Source organism: Lutjanus erythropterus, chromosome 12 (genome assembly GCF_056507025.1).
Source record: "Lutjanus erythropterus isolate fLutEry1 chromosome 12, fLutEry1.hap2, whole genome shotgun sequence".
Taxonomy (NCBI): domain Eukaryota; kingdom Metazoa; phylum Chordata; class Actinopteri; order Lutjaniformes; family Lutjanidae; genus Lutjanus; species Lutjanus erythropterus.
Window position 1 is genome coordinate 8,200,335 of NC_139328.1, and position 13,459 is coordinate 8,213,793.

A 13,459-nucleotide genomic window follows, 5' to 3' on the forward strand; every position below is an offset into this window, starting at 1 on the left:
TATTTTTCATTAGTTATTATTTTTTATTTTGTTTTTAATTTATTTATTTGTTTAGTTTCAGTTATTAGTTATTAGTTTCAGTATTAGTTTTAGGGGTTTTTTGTTGTTGTTGTTATTATATGGGGGATATTTGTCAGGGGCCAGATTTAAGAAGTTCAGAATACATATTACAATATAAACGCAACACTTTGCCAAGGCAACTGACTCATGGTCATGTAGACATCCCAGTCTCAATAAACGTGCACCAATGCTTCCTCGAGCTTGTTGTGTTGACAAATTTGACCAATTGACAAAGACTAAAATTAAAGACATTTCCTGTATATTTCTTATTTTATTTTAGTTACCTTTATAAGTATACTATTGTTTAAGTTTTTTAATGTCTAGTTTTTATTTTATTTCAATTAACTAAAGTGTTTACACTTCAAAATTTAGTTTTAGTTTATTATTAATTAAGTGAAACTTTTTTAGTATAGCATTGATAGAGATTAGTGCAATTCAAAGTGATTAACAGATGACTGACTGACCTACAATATGACAGAACAAGTTAAAACTGTAATGAAAGCTTAATTAGTGAAATACAAACAATAGAGAAAAAAGAACAAAAATGAAGACTGACTTACAATAAAATAGATTTAAAAGCAATAATAATAATAATAAAAAAAGATTTGGGTGAAACCTAGAATTAAATCTAGATAAAAAATGATTCAAAGTAAAAATAAAATAAAACAAAATTAAAGGGATTAAAAAACAAAATAATACTAGTTAGAATAAAATAATAGATAAGAGATAATGTTGAATAAAACAAAATATAAAAGGGGTAGTTTTTAAGTTTAAATTTAATGTTACGTAACTATAATAATCTTACTTCATGGACACAAAGGAAGAAAAAAAAAAACAGTCAGGAGACACTAAAGTATGCCAAGTCGTTGCCAAGTGTCTCCCGCTCACGCCCCTCTAACCGACCTATCCAAACGTGCCCCTCCTCATTCAGACTTCATTTCCCACAATGCCTCCGCGCTCGTCCTTGTCAAACCTCACTGTGGTCAAGCTAACGTTGGCTGGCTCGGGTCGTTGACAGCACAGGACTGGAGTAGTAACAGCAGAAACACACCAGCATGGACGGTAACAGTCACTTTAAGTCACTGCAGAGATCATGAATTAGAGAAATGTGTGGCAGGCAGTGCCTTCAACGCCAGGAGACATTTTTTATCAGCACTGAAAATCACTGTTTATATTTTCCACAGCGCTGTCGACGAGAGTAACGTTAATGTTAGTGTAGCGGTGAGCTAACGGCTAGCTAACGTTACTTAACCTGCTATCTGGCTAACTTGAAAACAGCATCGGAAGAACCTGCTAACCACCCGAAACAACGCACCAAGTGAGGCATACCAAAGCACCAGAGATCCTCAGGCTGGTGTCATTTCGGTAAGGTAAGAAATGTAGTGTTAGTGACTAGTGACAGCTAACTGCCTGCACAGGGTGGCTGTGTTTTGTTAGTGGACAAGTTTGAACAGGACTCGGGGGCTGAAGCAGCAGCCAGTCAGACAGGAGGAGGAACATGGGGTTTATTTAATGAATGAAGGTCTAATTCTAATGACTAATACTGCTGAATTATAACCACCCTGACCAGAGTCAGCATCAATCATGTGAATAACAATAATATTACACGCCGAGAAAGTGTTATCATAAAGTATGCAGTGTTGTAGGTTTGGGCAATATGGCTTCTCGATAGTATCTCGATATTTCTAGGCTGTTCCGCGATATATATCTCTATATAGACGTTTTCTTTAAAAAAAACATCCATTATTTTTTTCTTTTTCTTTTTCTTTTTTCTGTATTCTTCTTATTTTTTTTTATTCAAGTTGTTTTACTTGTGCTTTGTTAAATGTATAGTTATTTATAATTATTGAAGATACCGGTTAAAGTTTACTGACTATTGGCTGATTTATTGCAATAGGAATTTTTAAACTCCTTTTATCAGTATCAGCATTGGTTGCAAAAATCCAGCATTCCTTGCGCTCTTGTGGATATAATGACTATGTGGGTAAAAGCAAATATTATAAGTGTTATAATTAAAAAAAAATCATCACTCTACTATAATGTAAGCTTTAAAACCAGAAATAGACAACACTTATGTCATATAACGATATCTAGTCTGATATCACAATATTAATACATTATTGATGTGTTGTCCAGCCCTACGGTGTTGTTACAAAACTACCTAACATAACAAAACAATCAAAATACCAGCATATCCACCAGCCACTTGGATATTGTACCAGCATTTGACTGGTGGATACTGCTTATTTTGGTTCCTACCAGGATGTAGACAAAACAAAATAACAAATTATTATACAACACAGTCCTCTATAGCAACACCACAAACTCAGGATTCTTCTGAAATGGACATAGTTTAATTTATTTCAATTCTAGCTTAATTACAATCTCAGGGTCCAGATAAAAGACAAGGGAAAGAAATCTTTTAATGTCTTACAAAGAGACAACTACACCAGTGTCTCTACAGCTGGGATCGGTACCGTGAAAGTACTAAACCTTAAGTGCAAGATTTTTGCATTTTGAATCATTAAGCTGGCATATCAATTTATACCCCTTTTTTCACATTCATTGCATTTTTAATTAAAAACGGTGTAAAACTTCTTAAACTTTTCACTCATCTAGTGTGTAGAATGTAAAATATTTTATATTTTAGTGTGTTTGTGGTGTACCATAGTATTCTTTATTATATACACAGATATATGCAGATATTCTATAGACCTGTATCTTATTATTTATAGAGGAGTAAGGCTTGTTTTTTTTTTTAACTATTTTGTATTGCACTATTTTAATTTATTAATTTTGTTGTAGTTTGAGTACAATATGCTCACACCATCTGTATTCATGCACTAAACTTCTTGTGTTTAGAGGTGACACAATTAGTCGATTAATCAAAGGGTTAACAGAAAATTAATCAGCAACATTTGTGATAATATATTAATAATTTATCAAGTGTTATGACCAAATGTGAGGATCTGCTGCCTTTTTCTGATTTTAATCATTGTAAATGGAATATCCTTTGGTCTGCTGGTCTGACAAAACAATTTTAAGATCTCACCAGGGCTCAGGGAAGTTCAAGCACCGTTTTCTGACATTTCATTCTAATTAACTTAATAGCTCAATGCAGGGTGCAACAGTGCATTATAAGCTGTTCTAATGGAATAAACTGGATACACTGTGCTTATTACCTCTGCACATAGTTATTGTACTTTTCAGGCAGTTATTGTTATCTTGACACAATCTGAAACACGACAGATTAATTGATATTTTATGATCAGGTAACCAAGCTGAAAGGGAAGGTTGTTTACAGAATCTTCTCACACAAACATCTCGGCACACAAGAGGACACTGCTTTGCATTTAATTGGCAGTGTTAATCCACAGAGACAGGTCTACCTTTCCACTGCTGTGTCATAGTGACATAGTCAGCAGAGAGGAACAAGGAACCGTAAAATGATCTGCATGGGGAAGGAGACTGCTGGGAGGGGTGAGGGACGGCCTCTGAGCGAGGACAGTGGGTGAGGTGAAAGGGGACACATTAGGGGTCTGAGTGCTCATTTGAGGATCTGGCTTGAAGCCCTGTTGTACTGATGCCAGTATTAGTTGCCCATGACTACCCAGCTTTTCAGCACATCCTCTGTTTGCTCTCTCCTTGTCCCTTGGCTGTCCCTCTCTCCATCTTGTTTTGCTGAATTCTCCTCACTGTTGAACTGATTGTTTTTAAGTGGAATGTTTTCCCAATAAATATAATTATTTAACAGATTTTCAGTATTTACGAAGGGTGTTACAATTTCAAAATTAAATCTAAAATTGACTGAAATGAGCTTTCAAATGAAATAATCAAATCGAAAAGGCAGATTCTCCCAGATTCTCCCAGTATTTTCTTCACCGACTCTATTTGAGGCATCTGGCACACGTCTTAAGAAAAACCAACACTTCAAAGACGACACAGTGTAACTTACCAGCCACCACCACCTTTTTGAAGAGGAATTAAAAAAAATGTAACTGACACTTGTAAGAGCATAAAAGCAATGATCTGTTCATTTGTACAAATCAAGACTCAATAGTCTAACGATGCTAAAAAAAAATGTCTAAAAAGGAATCATGAGCTTAAAATCGAAAGTCAAATTGAATTGTGTATTTGGAGAATTGAGACACCGCTAATGTCTACTGATTTTGGTCTTTGTTTTGAAGCTGGATCAAGTTAATATTTAGCAAAGTATTCAAACTAAAGGTGCCATCTTTTTGTGGCTGCATGGTACCTCAGATGGAATAATCTAGTGCTGAAACACTAGAGCAGGATTCAGCAACCTGCAGGCTACATGTGGCTCTTCTGCCCCTCTCCAGTGGCTCCCTGTGGCTTTGACATATGAAAATAAATGATGGGTCTCTTTTTAAGGCCTAAAGTGCTTCTTACATTCTCTTATTGTAAAAGCTTTTACATCAAACTTAAAAAAAAGTTTTAATATTTCGTCAACTGAATTGTAATCATAGCTTATGCAGCCTTTTTCTCTAAATTATGCCTGTGGCTAGTCTTGAGTCTCCCCCGGCTAGCTATGGATGCAAAATCCCCCAAAATCTGAGTCCAGACAGATTTTTTTTGTTTTTTGATTTTGGCCAAAAATGGCTCTTATATCAGTAGAGGTTGCAGACCCCTGCACTAGATTATACATGAGGTAGTTTAAAAACAGTGACAACATTACATAGTTTGTCCAAAGCTTGGCTGTGAAGTGTGTGCAGTATTACAGGACGGACCACAGAGGGGCTGTGGAGGGTTTTGGATTACATGAATTAGTGATCTGTCCCATAAAGCTCATTGAAAATCATTGTAAACATTGTGAGATAACCACAAATACCCTTACCCTAAAGCTGATATAAGTCTCTACCAGCTACAAACAGAGACAGGGATGTGCTGACTGTGCTGTTGGTTTGCTCTGACAGACACCTTTCACCTACAAACCCACAACTCTGCTGTCCTTGAAGATACATGGGTGTAATTAACTGTAAGGCTACTTCTCTCACTGTCTTTACATGGCCTTCAAAAGAGCCGCACCTGTGTAAAGGTAACTGGACAGCTAAATATTGACCGGAACGTTTCTCATTAAACAATAAATCTTCTCTTGTTCTACTAGATCTTGTTAAAGATAAACACCCTGTCAGTCATCACATGCTGGCATGACACTGCTTTAGTCAGCAAGGGGAGTGCTAAACAAAAGAAAGTGCTTAACTAGAATAGATGTCTCTGCCTGCGGGTTTGCACAGGGCTAAACTTGAATATGAAAGTACTCATTACTTCATGATGAAGTTATACTCTTAAGTTGTAAGCAGTGTTTGTGTGAAGGCTCCTCGTAGAGTCTGAGTCATGCTTGTCACTTGATCCTGACACACAAACTGACCTCTGTTTCTCTCTCCGACCTCTCCCTCTACTCTGTAGCTCTCGGCGCCTGGTGTTGCTGCCTCCCTTGCTGGGTGAATTCATGAGCACGCTCCGTGACGGCCGTGCGTAGTCCTCGGGGATGGGGAGTGGAGTCCAGGAACAGCGGGCATCACTCACGCAGGGAGAAGTGCTGCCGCGGGCTTCCTCCAGTCAGTCAGAGGTGAGCTATGAGGGGAAATTTTATAGACGTCATCCTTTTGTCATGGAAAAAAGTCCACCCAGTTCAATTTTAATCTGTGTATTTGAATAATTTGTCTCATTTGTCTCATTCCTTAATTGACAGTACATATTGGAAAAATTCTGCGTCAGAACAGTCACTGTGATTTTATAGTTTGGATAAATTCAGAACAAATATCTAAAAATCCAAAGAGATCAGAACGTTACCCTGTGACTTGACTGACAAAAATCCTAAAAATGTTAAAACTTTATTTGAAGGAATGTGCATAAGGCTGTCATTACACTGTCATAACCCTGTCATGACACCTGTCATGTACATGACAGTGTCTTTATGAATGTTAATGACTGTTGTCACTTAGTTTCATCTGGTTAATTATGTCACTTTAATGCAAAGGTGACGTTGTTTGAGATGTCTTTGTTATGACAACTTGACATGAATCAAGACAACTTAACTTGTCAGTGTCTTTGTCATGACAACGTGGCATTATCAGACTTAAAGAATTTGTTCAGCTTCATGTTTTAACATTACATTAAACTGTTAGATGTGGCTGGGTTTTATATTGGCTGTCATAAGACCATTATAACTGTGTCATGAATATTTTCCTTGACTTCAAGTGAAGTGGTATATTTTTGACTTGTCATAAGGATGTAATTGTCTTTTATTACACTGTTAAAATGCTTTTGTAACAGTGTCATGAACAATTTCCTGGGCTTCAAACTAAAGTGGTACCTTTTGGGACTTGTCATAAAGATGTAATTAAATGTTATAAGGGCAGTTTGACACCAGAGCACAGTAGTAAGATAATTTAGCTTACTGTGTTACCTGATGGACAGACAGCAGTTAGCAACTTTACTTGTTGATAAAGTAGCCTGACTGCTGCCTAATTAGCTGATGCAGCCTTTGGGCACCAGGAGTCAAACACAGCAAGAAAACCACCTTGGTTCTTTATTCCCTGTCGTCAAACTGGCCACTGTGGTTTCAGAGGGTGTGTCCTGTCCCAGTCCGGCCAGAATCTCCAGTTCAGCCAGACCCAGCTACATGCTGATGACACTAACATGGTGGGTGAAAGTGTGGATCAGTACTGTGCATGTGCAACTCTCAACAGAGATGAGGAGGATGTGACATGTGTCACTCCTTTGTTAACTCTGTGTGCCCCTTGATATTGTCGTCTATTGCCAAACTTGCCTTATAACATTTGATGACATCTTTATGACCAGTCCAAATGGTACCACTTTTACTTAAAGTCCAGGAAATTATTCACAAAACCGTCTGAATTGCCTTTGAATTGCCCTGTTGTTGAAATCTGCTGTACTAATAAACTTGCCCTGCTTTGTAATAAAATCTAATGACATCTTTATGACAAGTCCAAACTGTAAGGTTAAGGAACATATTCATGACACGCTTAAAATGATGGCCAGTGTCAAAACCAACCATGTTTGACAGTTTAATTTAATGTTAAAACATGAAGCTAAACAGTTTTTTTGAGTTTGATAATGTCAAGTTGTCATAATAAAGGCATCTCAAACAATGTCAGCTTGGCAGTGAAAATAACATAATTAGTGGCCTGGTGGTTCGGTTGGTGGAGTGTTCTCCCCATGTTCTGGGGCTGTGGGTCCTCACATGCCGCTCACATGTTCATTGCGGGTTCCATGACGTAGTTCCGACAGTGCAATGACAATCTTATGCACCAGTCTTTTACACCTACCTTGTTTGCTCCGGACTTTCCAATTTGATCCAAACCAAGACTGCTAACCTCCCTCAGATCACGGTCCAGACCAAACAGCTGAACTGTGGTCTGACTGAAAGAGGTGGTCACCGTTGTTTGGTATGTTTCAAGCGTGAGAACTTCTCTTTTGGACGATTTGGACTTTTGGACCAACGGGAAGGTCAGGCAGGCCATCATCGAATCTAAACACAACGAAACAAAATGAGCCACCAGTAGCACATGAGCAGAGAAAAAGACCAAATGTTTAATTAACATTTGGTTCTGCAACTTCATTTCACCAAAATTCAGACACATTTTAATTATTTAAAATTCAGGTCAGACCCATGCCTATACACAAACCAGTCAAGACAGCTCACAGATGCACTAACAGCAGGATGTACGTATTTCATGTATAGTTCTTTATTACGGTGTCATGATTCTCTAAATCTGTAATTGATGATTTGACTTTGGATTTAAACATTCTTCTAGCACTGATGGGTCAAATTGTTCTTTGATAAAATCTGTTTATCAATATGGTATCAAGTGTGATATAAGAGCCAGAGAGCTACGCTGTGTTGTTTTTCTTAGGACACCTGCTGGACACTACCAGTAAGCAGAAGTGGAGAGAAATATAATACACTGGAAGAATAACTATTCTGCCTTTTCGGTTTGATTATGGAAATTGAAAGCTCATTTTGATTTGTTTGATTTAAAATTGAAATTGTGACACCCCTATTCTTTAGTGCTCTTGCATAATTGCAAGTGAAACCAACATTAACCAGATCAAATGTATAGAATTTAACAAAAACATGAACTTCGGTTTGGACTTTCAGGTGTGAAAGCATATTAATTTCCATTCCCTTTTATGTTTGTTAGTTGTCTAATGCTGTTTCATTGTCTGTGTTTTACCTGTCTGTGTGCTGTGAAACTATGTTCTCATCTCCTCCTAATTGCGCTGCTGTATAATGTGTGAAAGAGATGAACTGAGCTGAGCTCAGTGACCGTCTGTCCTCTTCTTTGTCTTTGGTTCATTTAAGGACATCTGCTCCCATTTGTACAGTTTTGTAAGCCGAGTAGTCAGATGTCATCTATTATCCTTTATGTAACTCTGGTTTAATGATCAACAGCATCACAAACACAAGTTTGTTCACACAAGGAGGATGCAGTTTTTACAGGACTGGCTCTGTTTGGTGTCGTTGACCCTAAATGTGATTCCTCCATCACTGTGCAGGGCCTGAAGCACACTCGCTCTGTCATCAACTCGCTCTTCTCAGGGGCGTTAGCAGGAGCTGTGGCCAAGACAGCTGTCGCCCCATTGGACAGGACTAAAATCATCTTCCAAGGCAAGTGGATGCTCTGCTGACCTAAAAGTGGAAACTGATTTTAAATTAGAAATGACCCACGCTGATGCCATGGAATTATATTTAGATCTGATGTTGTGTTTTAACTGTGTGACACATTTTGTTTTTCAGTGTCTTCAGCAAGATTCTCTGCCAAGGTAGGTGTCATCACATATTTAATGCCAGTTTCTAGCTAAAACAATTGTCTGCTTCTCATTCATAACAAGACATTAATTCATATCCATTGCAGTTAACATAAGTCACATGTTAAGAATTTTGATTTATCAACTTAATTCACAGTTAAAATGAATTTGCATACACTAAAATCAATGAAACATGTTTATTAATGCTATAGTTTTTAGTCTGACCCTCAAACAGTAAGGAACAAATTTAAAGACAAATATCTAAGTGGTCTCTAATCAATTCAAACTGAGTACGAGCATGTGTGTGTTGATGTGCACACAGGAGGCCTACAGGTTGATCTACCGCACCTACCTGAAGGATGGCTTCTTCAGTCTGTGGAGGGGAAACTCTGCCACCATGGTGCGAGTCATCCCGTACGCTGCCATCCAGTTCTGTGCACACGAGCAGTACAAGAGGCTGCTGGGAGGATACTACGGCTTTCAGGGGAAGTAAGTGTCAGTTTGTACTGGTAGAGCTGCTACTCAGGCCTGCTGGCTCATCTGTAGACTGTTATCTTATTTAAGATTTTGTTTATGTCTTGTGGAGTAATGGAAAATGTGATTTGTTTTTTTCTCTGTGTTTCAGAGCCCTACCTCCATTTCCAAGGTTACTGGCGGGGTCTATGGCTGGTACCACGGCAGCCATGCTGACCTATCCCCTGGATATGGTGCGAGCTAGGATGGCTGTGACGCCAAAAGAAATGTAAGATCATCTTTAGCTGCCAAGACACAGTCATTAAGTGGATATTTAACACACATAGAACATCACTACAGTAAAATAACATGAGGAGGCTGCATTTGTATGAGTGTGTTGCTAAAAGGTTCAGGTCAGGGCTGCACAACATGACTTCTAAATGATACTGACATATGTTTAGGTTATTATGTGATATATGATAGATATTTTGATATACATATTTTCCTCAAAAATAATATACAGCAAATTCTCAAATAGTTCAAACATATAATCTGGTTATTTAGCTTCCATCTGATAGGACAGCTCTAAACAAACAGGAAATGGGGGAGTGGGGGGTGGCATGCAATAAATTACTAAATTTTGCTGTAATACTTACATACTTTTACTTCAGTACAATTAACGATGCTAACTTTTACTTATTGTGGAGTATTTCCCAGTGGGGTTGGTATCAGTACTTAAGTAATGGACCTGAATACTTCTTACACCTCTGGTTAGCACTCAGCCTAACTGCACCCATGTATTTCCATCCGAACCCTCCACTTTAAGGGAGTTGGGCTTGTGGGAAATCTGTGTGTGAGACAGAAGTCTAGAGGGTTTTGCTTCGAAAGTGAACTAGCCAGTTAGCAGTTATGAGTCAGACTGAAGCCGAAAACTGGGGGTTTCCCAGATACATTTCTGAGCTGGCAACCGCTGAGAGAGTAACAAACACGAGCAATCATTTGATCCACCGATGACTCATAGCTGTTAACGAGCTAAATAAGCTCTTCAAAGACCAGCTCTGCTATGAAGAGTGCAAGAAGATTCTGAAGTAACAGGGACTTTTTTTTATTGCTTTTATTGCTTCTGTGGCACAATACACAATACACAACAGTAAGCTTGATTCACACACTTCACAGCTGACTACAGTAACATTAACTGCCCCTCAGTGACGATCCGGAGAAACACTGAAACCTTGAATATGATGATATTGTCGTTTGCTAAATCGTACATTAAGTCATACTTTAATATATCCAATATATTTGATATATTGCCCAGTCCTACTGTTGACTGATGGGGCTGAATGAAAACAGACCATCCTGAACGAGCAGGAGTCTTTTCCTTCTTACTTCTCCTCCAGTTTCATGCTGATCAGTTTTTTGTACATGTTGCCTTCATTGCTTAGGTACAGTAACATTCTGCACGTGTTTGTGCGGATATCCCGGGAAGAGGGCTTGAAGACTCTGTATCGAGGCTTCACTCCCACCATCCTGGGTGTTGTGCCCTACGCTGGTCTCAGCTTCTTTACCTACGAGACACTGAAGAAACTACACGCAGGTTTGTCTACAACCCCTTTCTTTGACACCTAATGTTTATGTTGCATTGTGAAACATACATGTTCACTGAATGGTCCTCTCTCCCCAATAGAGCGCAGTGGGCGTCCGCAGCCCTACTCGTATGAACGTCTGGCGTTTGGAGCCTGTGCAGGTCTCCTCGGCCAGTCGGCGTCTTACCCTCTGGACGTGGTACGACGGCGCATGCAGACCGCAGGGGTCACGGGCCATACGTACGGCACCATCCTCGGCACCATGAGGGAGATTGTGTCTGAGGAGGGCGTTATCCGTGGACTCTACAAAGGTCTCAGTATGAACTGGGTTAAAGGACCCATCGCCGTGGGGATCAGCTTCACCACCTTTGACCTCACTCAGATCCTCCTGAGGAAGCTGCATCAGATGGGCTACACGGCTCGATAATAACGACACAGAAGGGAGGCAAACGGGGGTCGTGATGAAGAGATCCTCATAAGCCTTCTGAAGAGAAACAAAAGGACGAGAGAGTGTGTGCAGAAGCAAACACACACCGGCTCAGGACACGTGGGTAATATTAATGCAATCTCTTGCTTTATTTGTGTGCAGCGCGGGGTGTGCAGCCCCTGCAGGCGTGAGGTACGGTGGATGGTACCGTGTACCTGTACACACTGTTGTCATGTACATCTAAGTGCAATATGCTCAGTGATTTTATGTGTGTATGTGTGTACACAGAAATTGTAATGCTCCTGATGTTGTGGACCAGGCCTGTGAGTGTATTTGTCAACCAGAGAGTTTAGAGGTTCACACACTGAGGCCTGCTGTGTGTGTCTGCTTGAAACTGACACCTTCCAATGCAATGCAGGCTGCCACTCATTTAAAGATGGATTTAATTCATTGAGAGTGAAATATGCCCCCCCTTGAGATTTATTTTGATGTGAGTGAGTTTGTTTTAAAGAATTATACCAAAGTTTAGAAAATGAGCTAGCTGCAGATTATATGATGTTAGTGCTTAGATTAAAGCACAAATACCCAGCACAGAGGTAACAGCTTTGTTACTGCCATCAGATAGTCAGTTTTTGTTTGAGTTGATTATATTGAAATCAGTCCGGGATCTTTTAGTGGAACTCCTTAAGATTGAATTAACAGACTTTTATGGAACAGCAGACACATGAGCTTCATTTCATGCCAGTGCCAACAGATATGAAGTATAAAGAGTGCCCATATTATTTTGTTTGTTTCACTGTAAACATGTAATGGACTTTTTAAGATATTGTTAATTGTGGTAGATAGTTTCTTTTTTGTCTAGAGGTGATTATACTGATTTTACTCACTGTTCTCATTGAGAATAGTAGTTGAAAGTGGCAGTTTCAGTTAAACTTCCTATCCATCTAATGTATATCATATCATAATCTGCTAGGTCATTTTCCAAAATGTGAGATCTTATACACTGATTTAACAGTTTAGTAGGAACACCTGTACAGTCTGATGTAATCCACTACAACAGCCCTGCGTTGATATGCTACCTAAATGAAGTTTACAATGTTCTGTTGTTGTTCACTGTCTGAGCAGCATCGCTTTAATTCCCTTAAAGGGATAGTTCAGATTATTTGAAGTGGGATTGTATGAGGCACCTATCGGTAGTCACTGTGTTACCTACAGTAGATGGCGGTCGACCTGCCCCACGTTTGGAGAAGCAGAGAGGAGTACCAGAATGGAAGCTAAGCTAACATTTTTTTTTTTGGCTTTTTTGGCTAAAATACATTTTGCTGCTGATCCTGTCCACTGCTTCTCCAAACTAGGGTCATGTTGATCAGCATCTACTGTAAGTTACAAACCCGCGTGAGATAATCTGAATTATCCTTTGTGGGTATTGTACTGGATTACAGTATACTGAGAGGTATTTCTAGTATTCTGTCCACCTCTGGTATGTCACTGGTAACGGACACACAGACAGTCGCGTATACAGTATACAAATGTCGTCTTCCATTTGCTGTTGTGGCAGCTGTGGCGTGTTTTTGTTTAATACTTGGCAAGTTGTAGAACTGTAGCAGCGTTTGCTTACAGAAGCTCGACTGAAAATATGCACACACCTAGTGAAGAGATCATTTCTGTTACGGGCATAATTTAGCACATGAATTTTAGTGTTTTCAGTATTTTACTTTACCTCAGCATATAATCAAATGTTCATGACATTCTTAACATATCAATTTTTTTTATGTGGACTAGTGTCAAAATCAGAATTAGGTGCTGCTCTGTTTTTATTTGATCATACGTGAGACAGTTTGAACAGTATTGATGCAGGCTTACTGTTGTTGGACAGTGTCAATAGTTTCTATACTTAGAACACACATACCGAGGCAGGAGGGCTGAGCCGGGCGAGCAGCTGGGTGCAGAGCCAACTGGAGCAAAGGGCAGGAAAGTGGCACCTTTACCAGAATAAAGCTGGAAGTTCTCTGTGGGGGTTGGGATCTAAACTGAGACTCTGCAGTTAGTTAAAAAACAAACAAACAAAAAAAAAAAAACTCCAAAATTCATTGTATAAAATTCTTACAAACTTTGGATTATTATAGTTGGAATTGATCCA

General features: G+C 39.1%; 1 protein-coding gene across 3 annotated transcripts; it reads left to right on the top strand.

Moving 5' to 3' along the window:
• Positions 1 to 104: 104 nt before the first annotated feature.
• On the top strand, positions 105 to 11,882 carry slc25a42 (solute carrier family 25 member 42). 3 transcript variants are annotated; one of them, XM_084732530.1, is made up of 9 exons: positions 106 to 1,122; positions 1,245 to 1,430; positions 5,488 to 5,650; positions 8,605 to 8,716; positions 8,846 to 8,871; positions 9,179 to 9,345; positions 9,482 to 9,598; positions 10,752 to 10,903; positions 10,994 to 11,882. In XM_084732530.1, exons 3-9 carry the CDS (start codon positions 5,570 to 5,572, stop codon positions 11,317 to 11,319), a joined length of 981 nt encoding a protein of 326 aa, XP_084588656.1. In that variant the 5' UTR covers positions 106 to 1,122; positions 1,245 to 1,430; positions 5,488 to 5,569; the 3' UTR covers positions 11,320 to 11,882. The 3 variants fall into 3 exon arrangements, with proteins under 3 accessions (XP_084588657.1, XP_084588656.1, XP_084588655.1); XM_084732531.1 differs by having other exon boundaries at positions 105 to 1,425; XM_084732529.1 differs by having other exon boundaries at positions 106 to 1,430.
• The last annotated feature ends 1,577 nt before the right edge of the window (positions 11,883 to 13,459 follow it).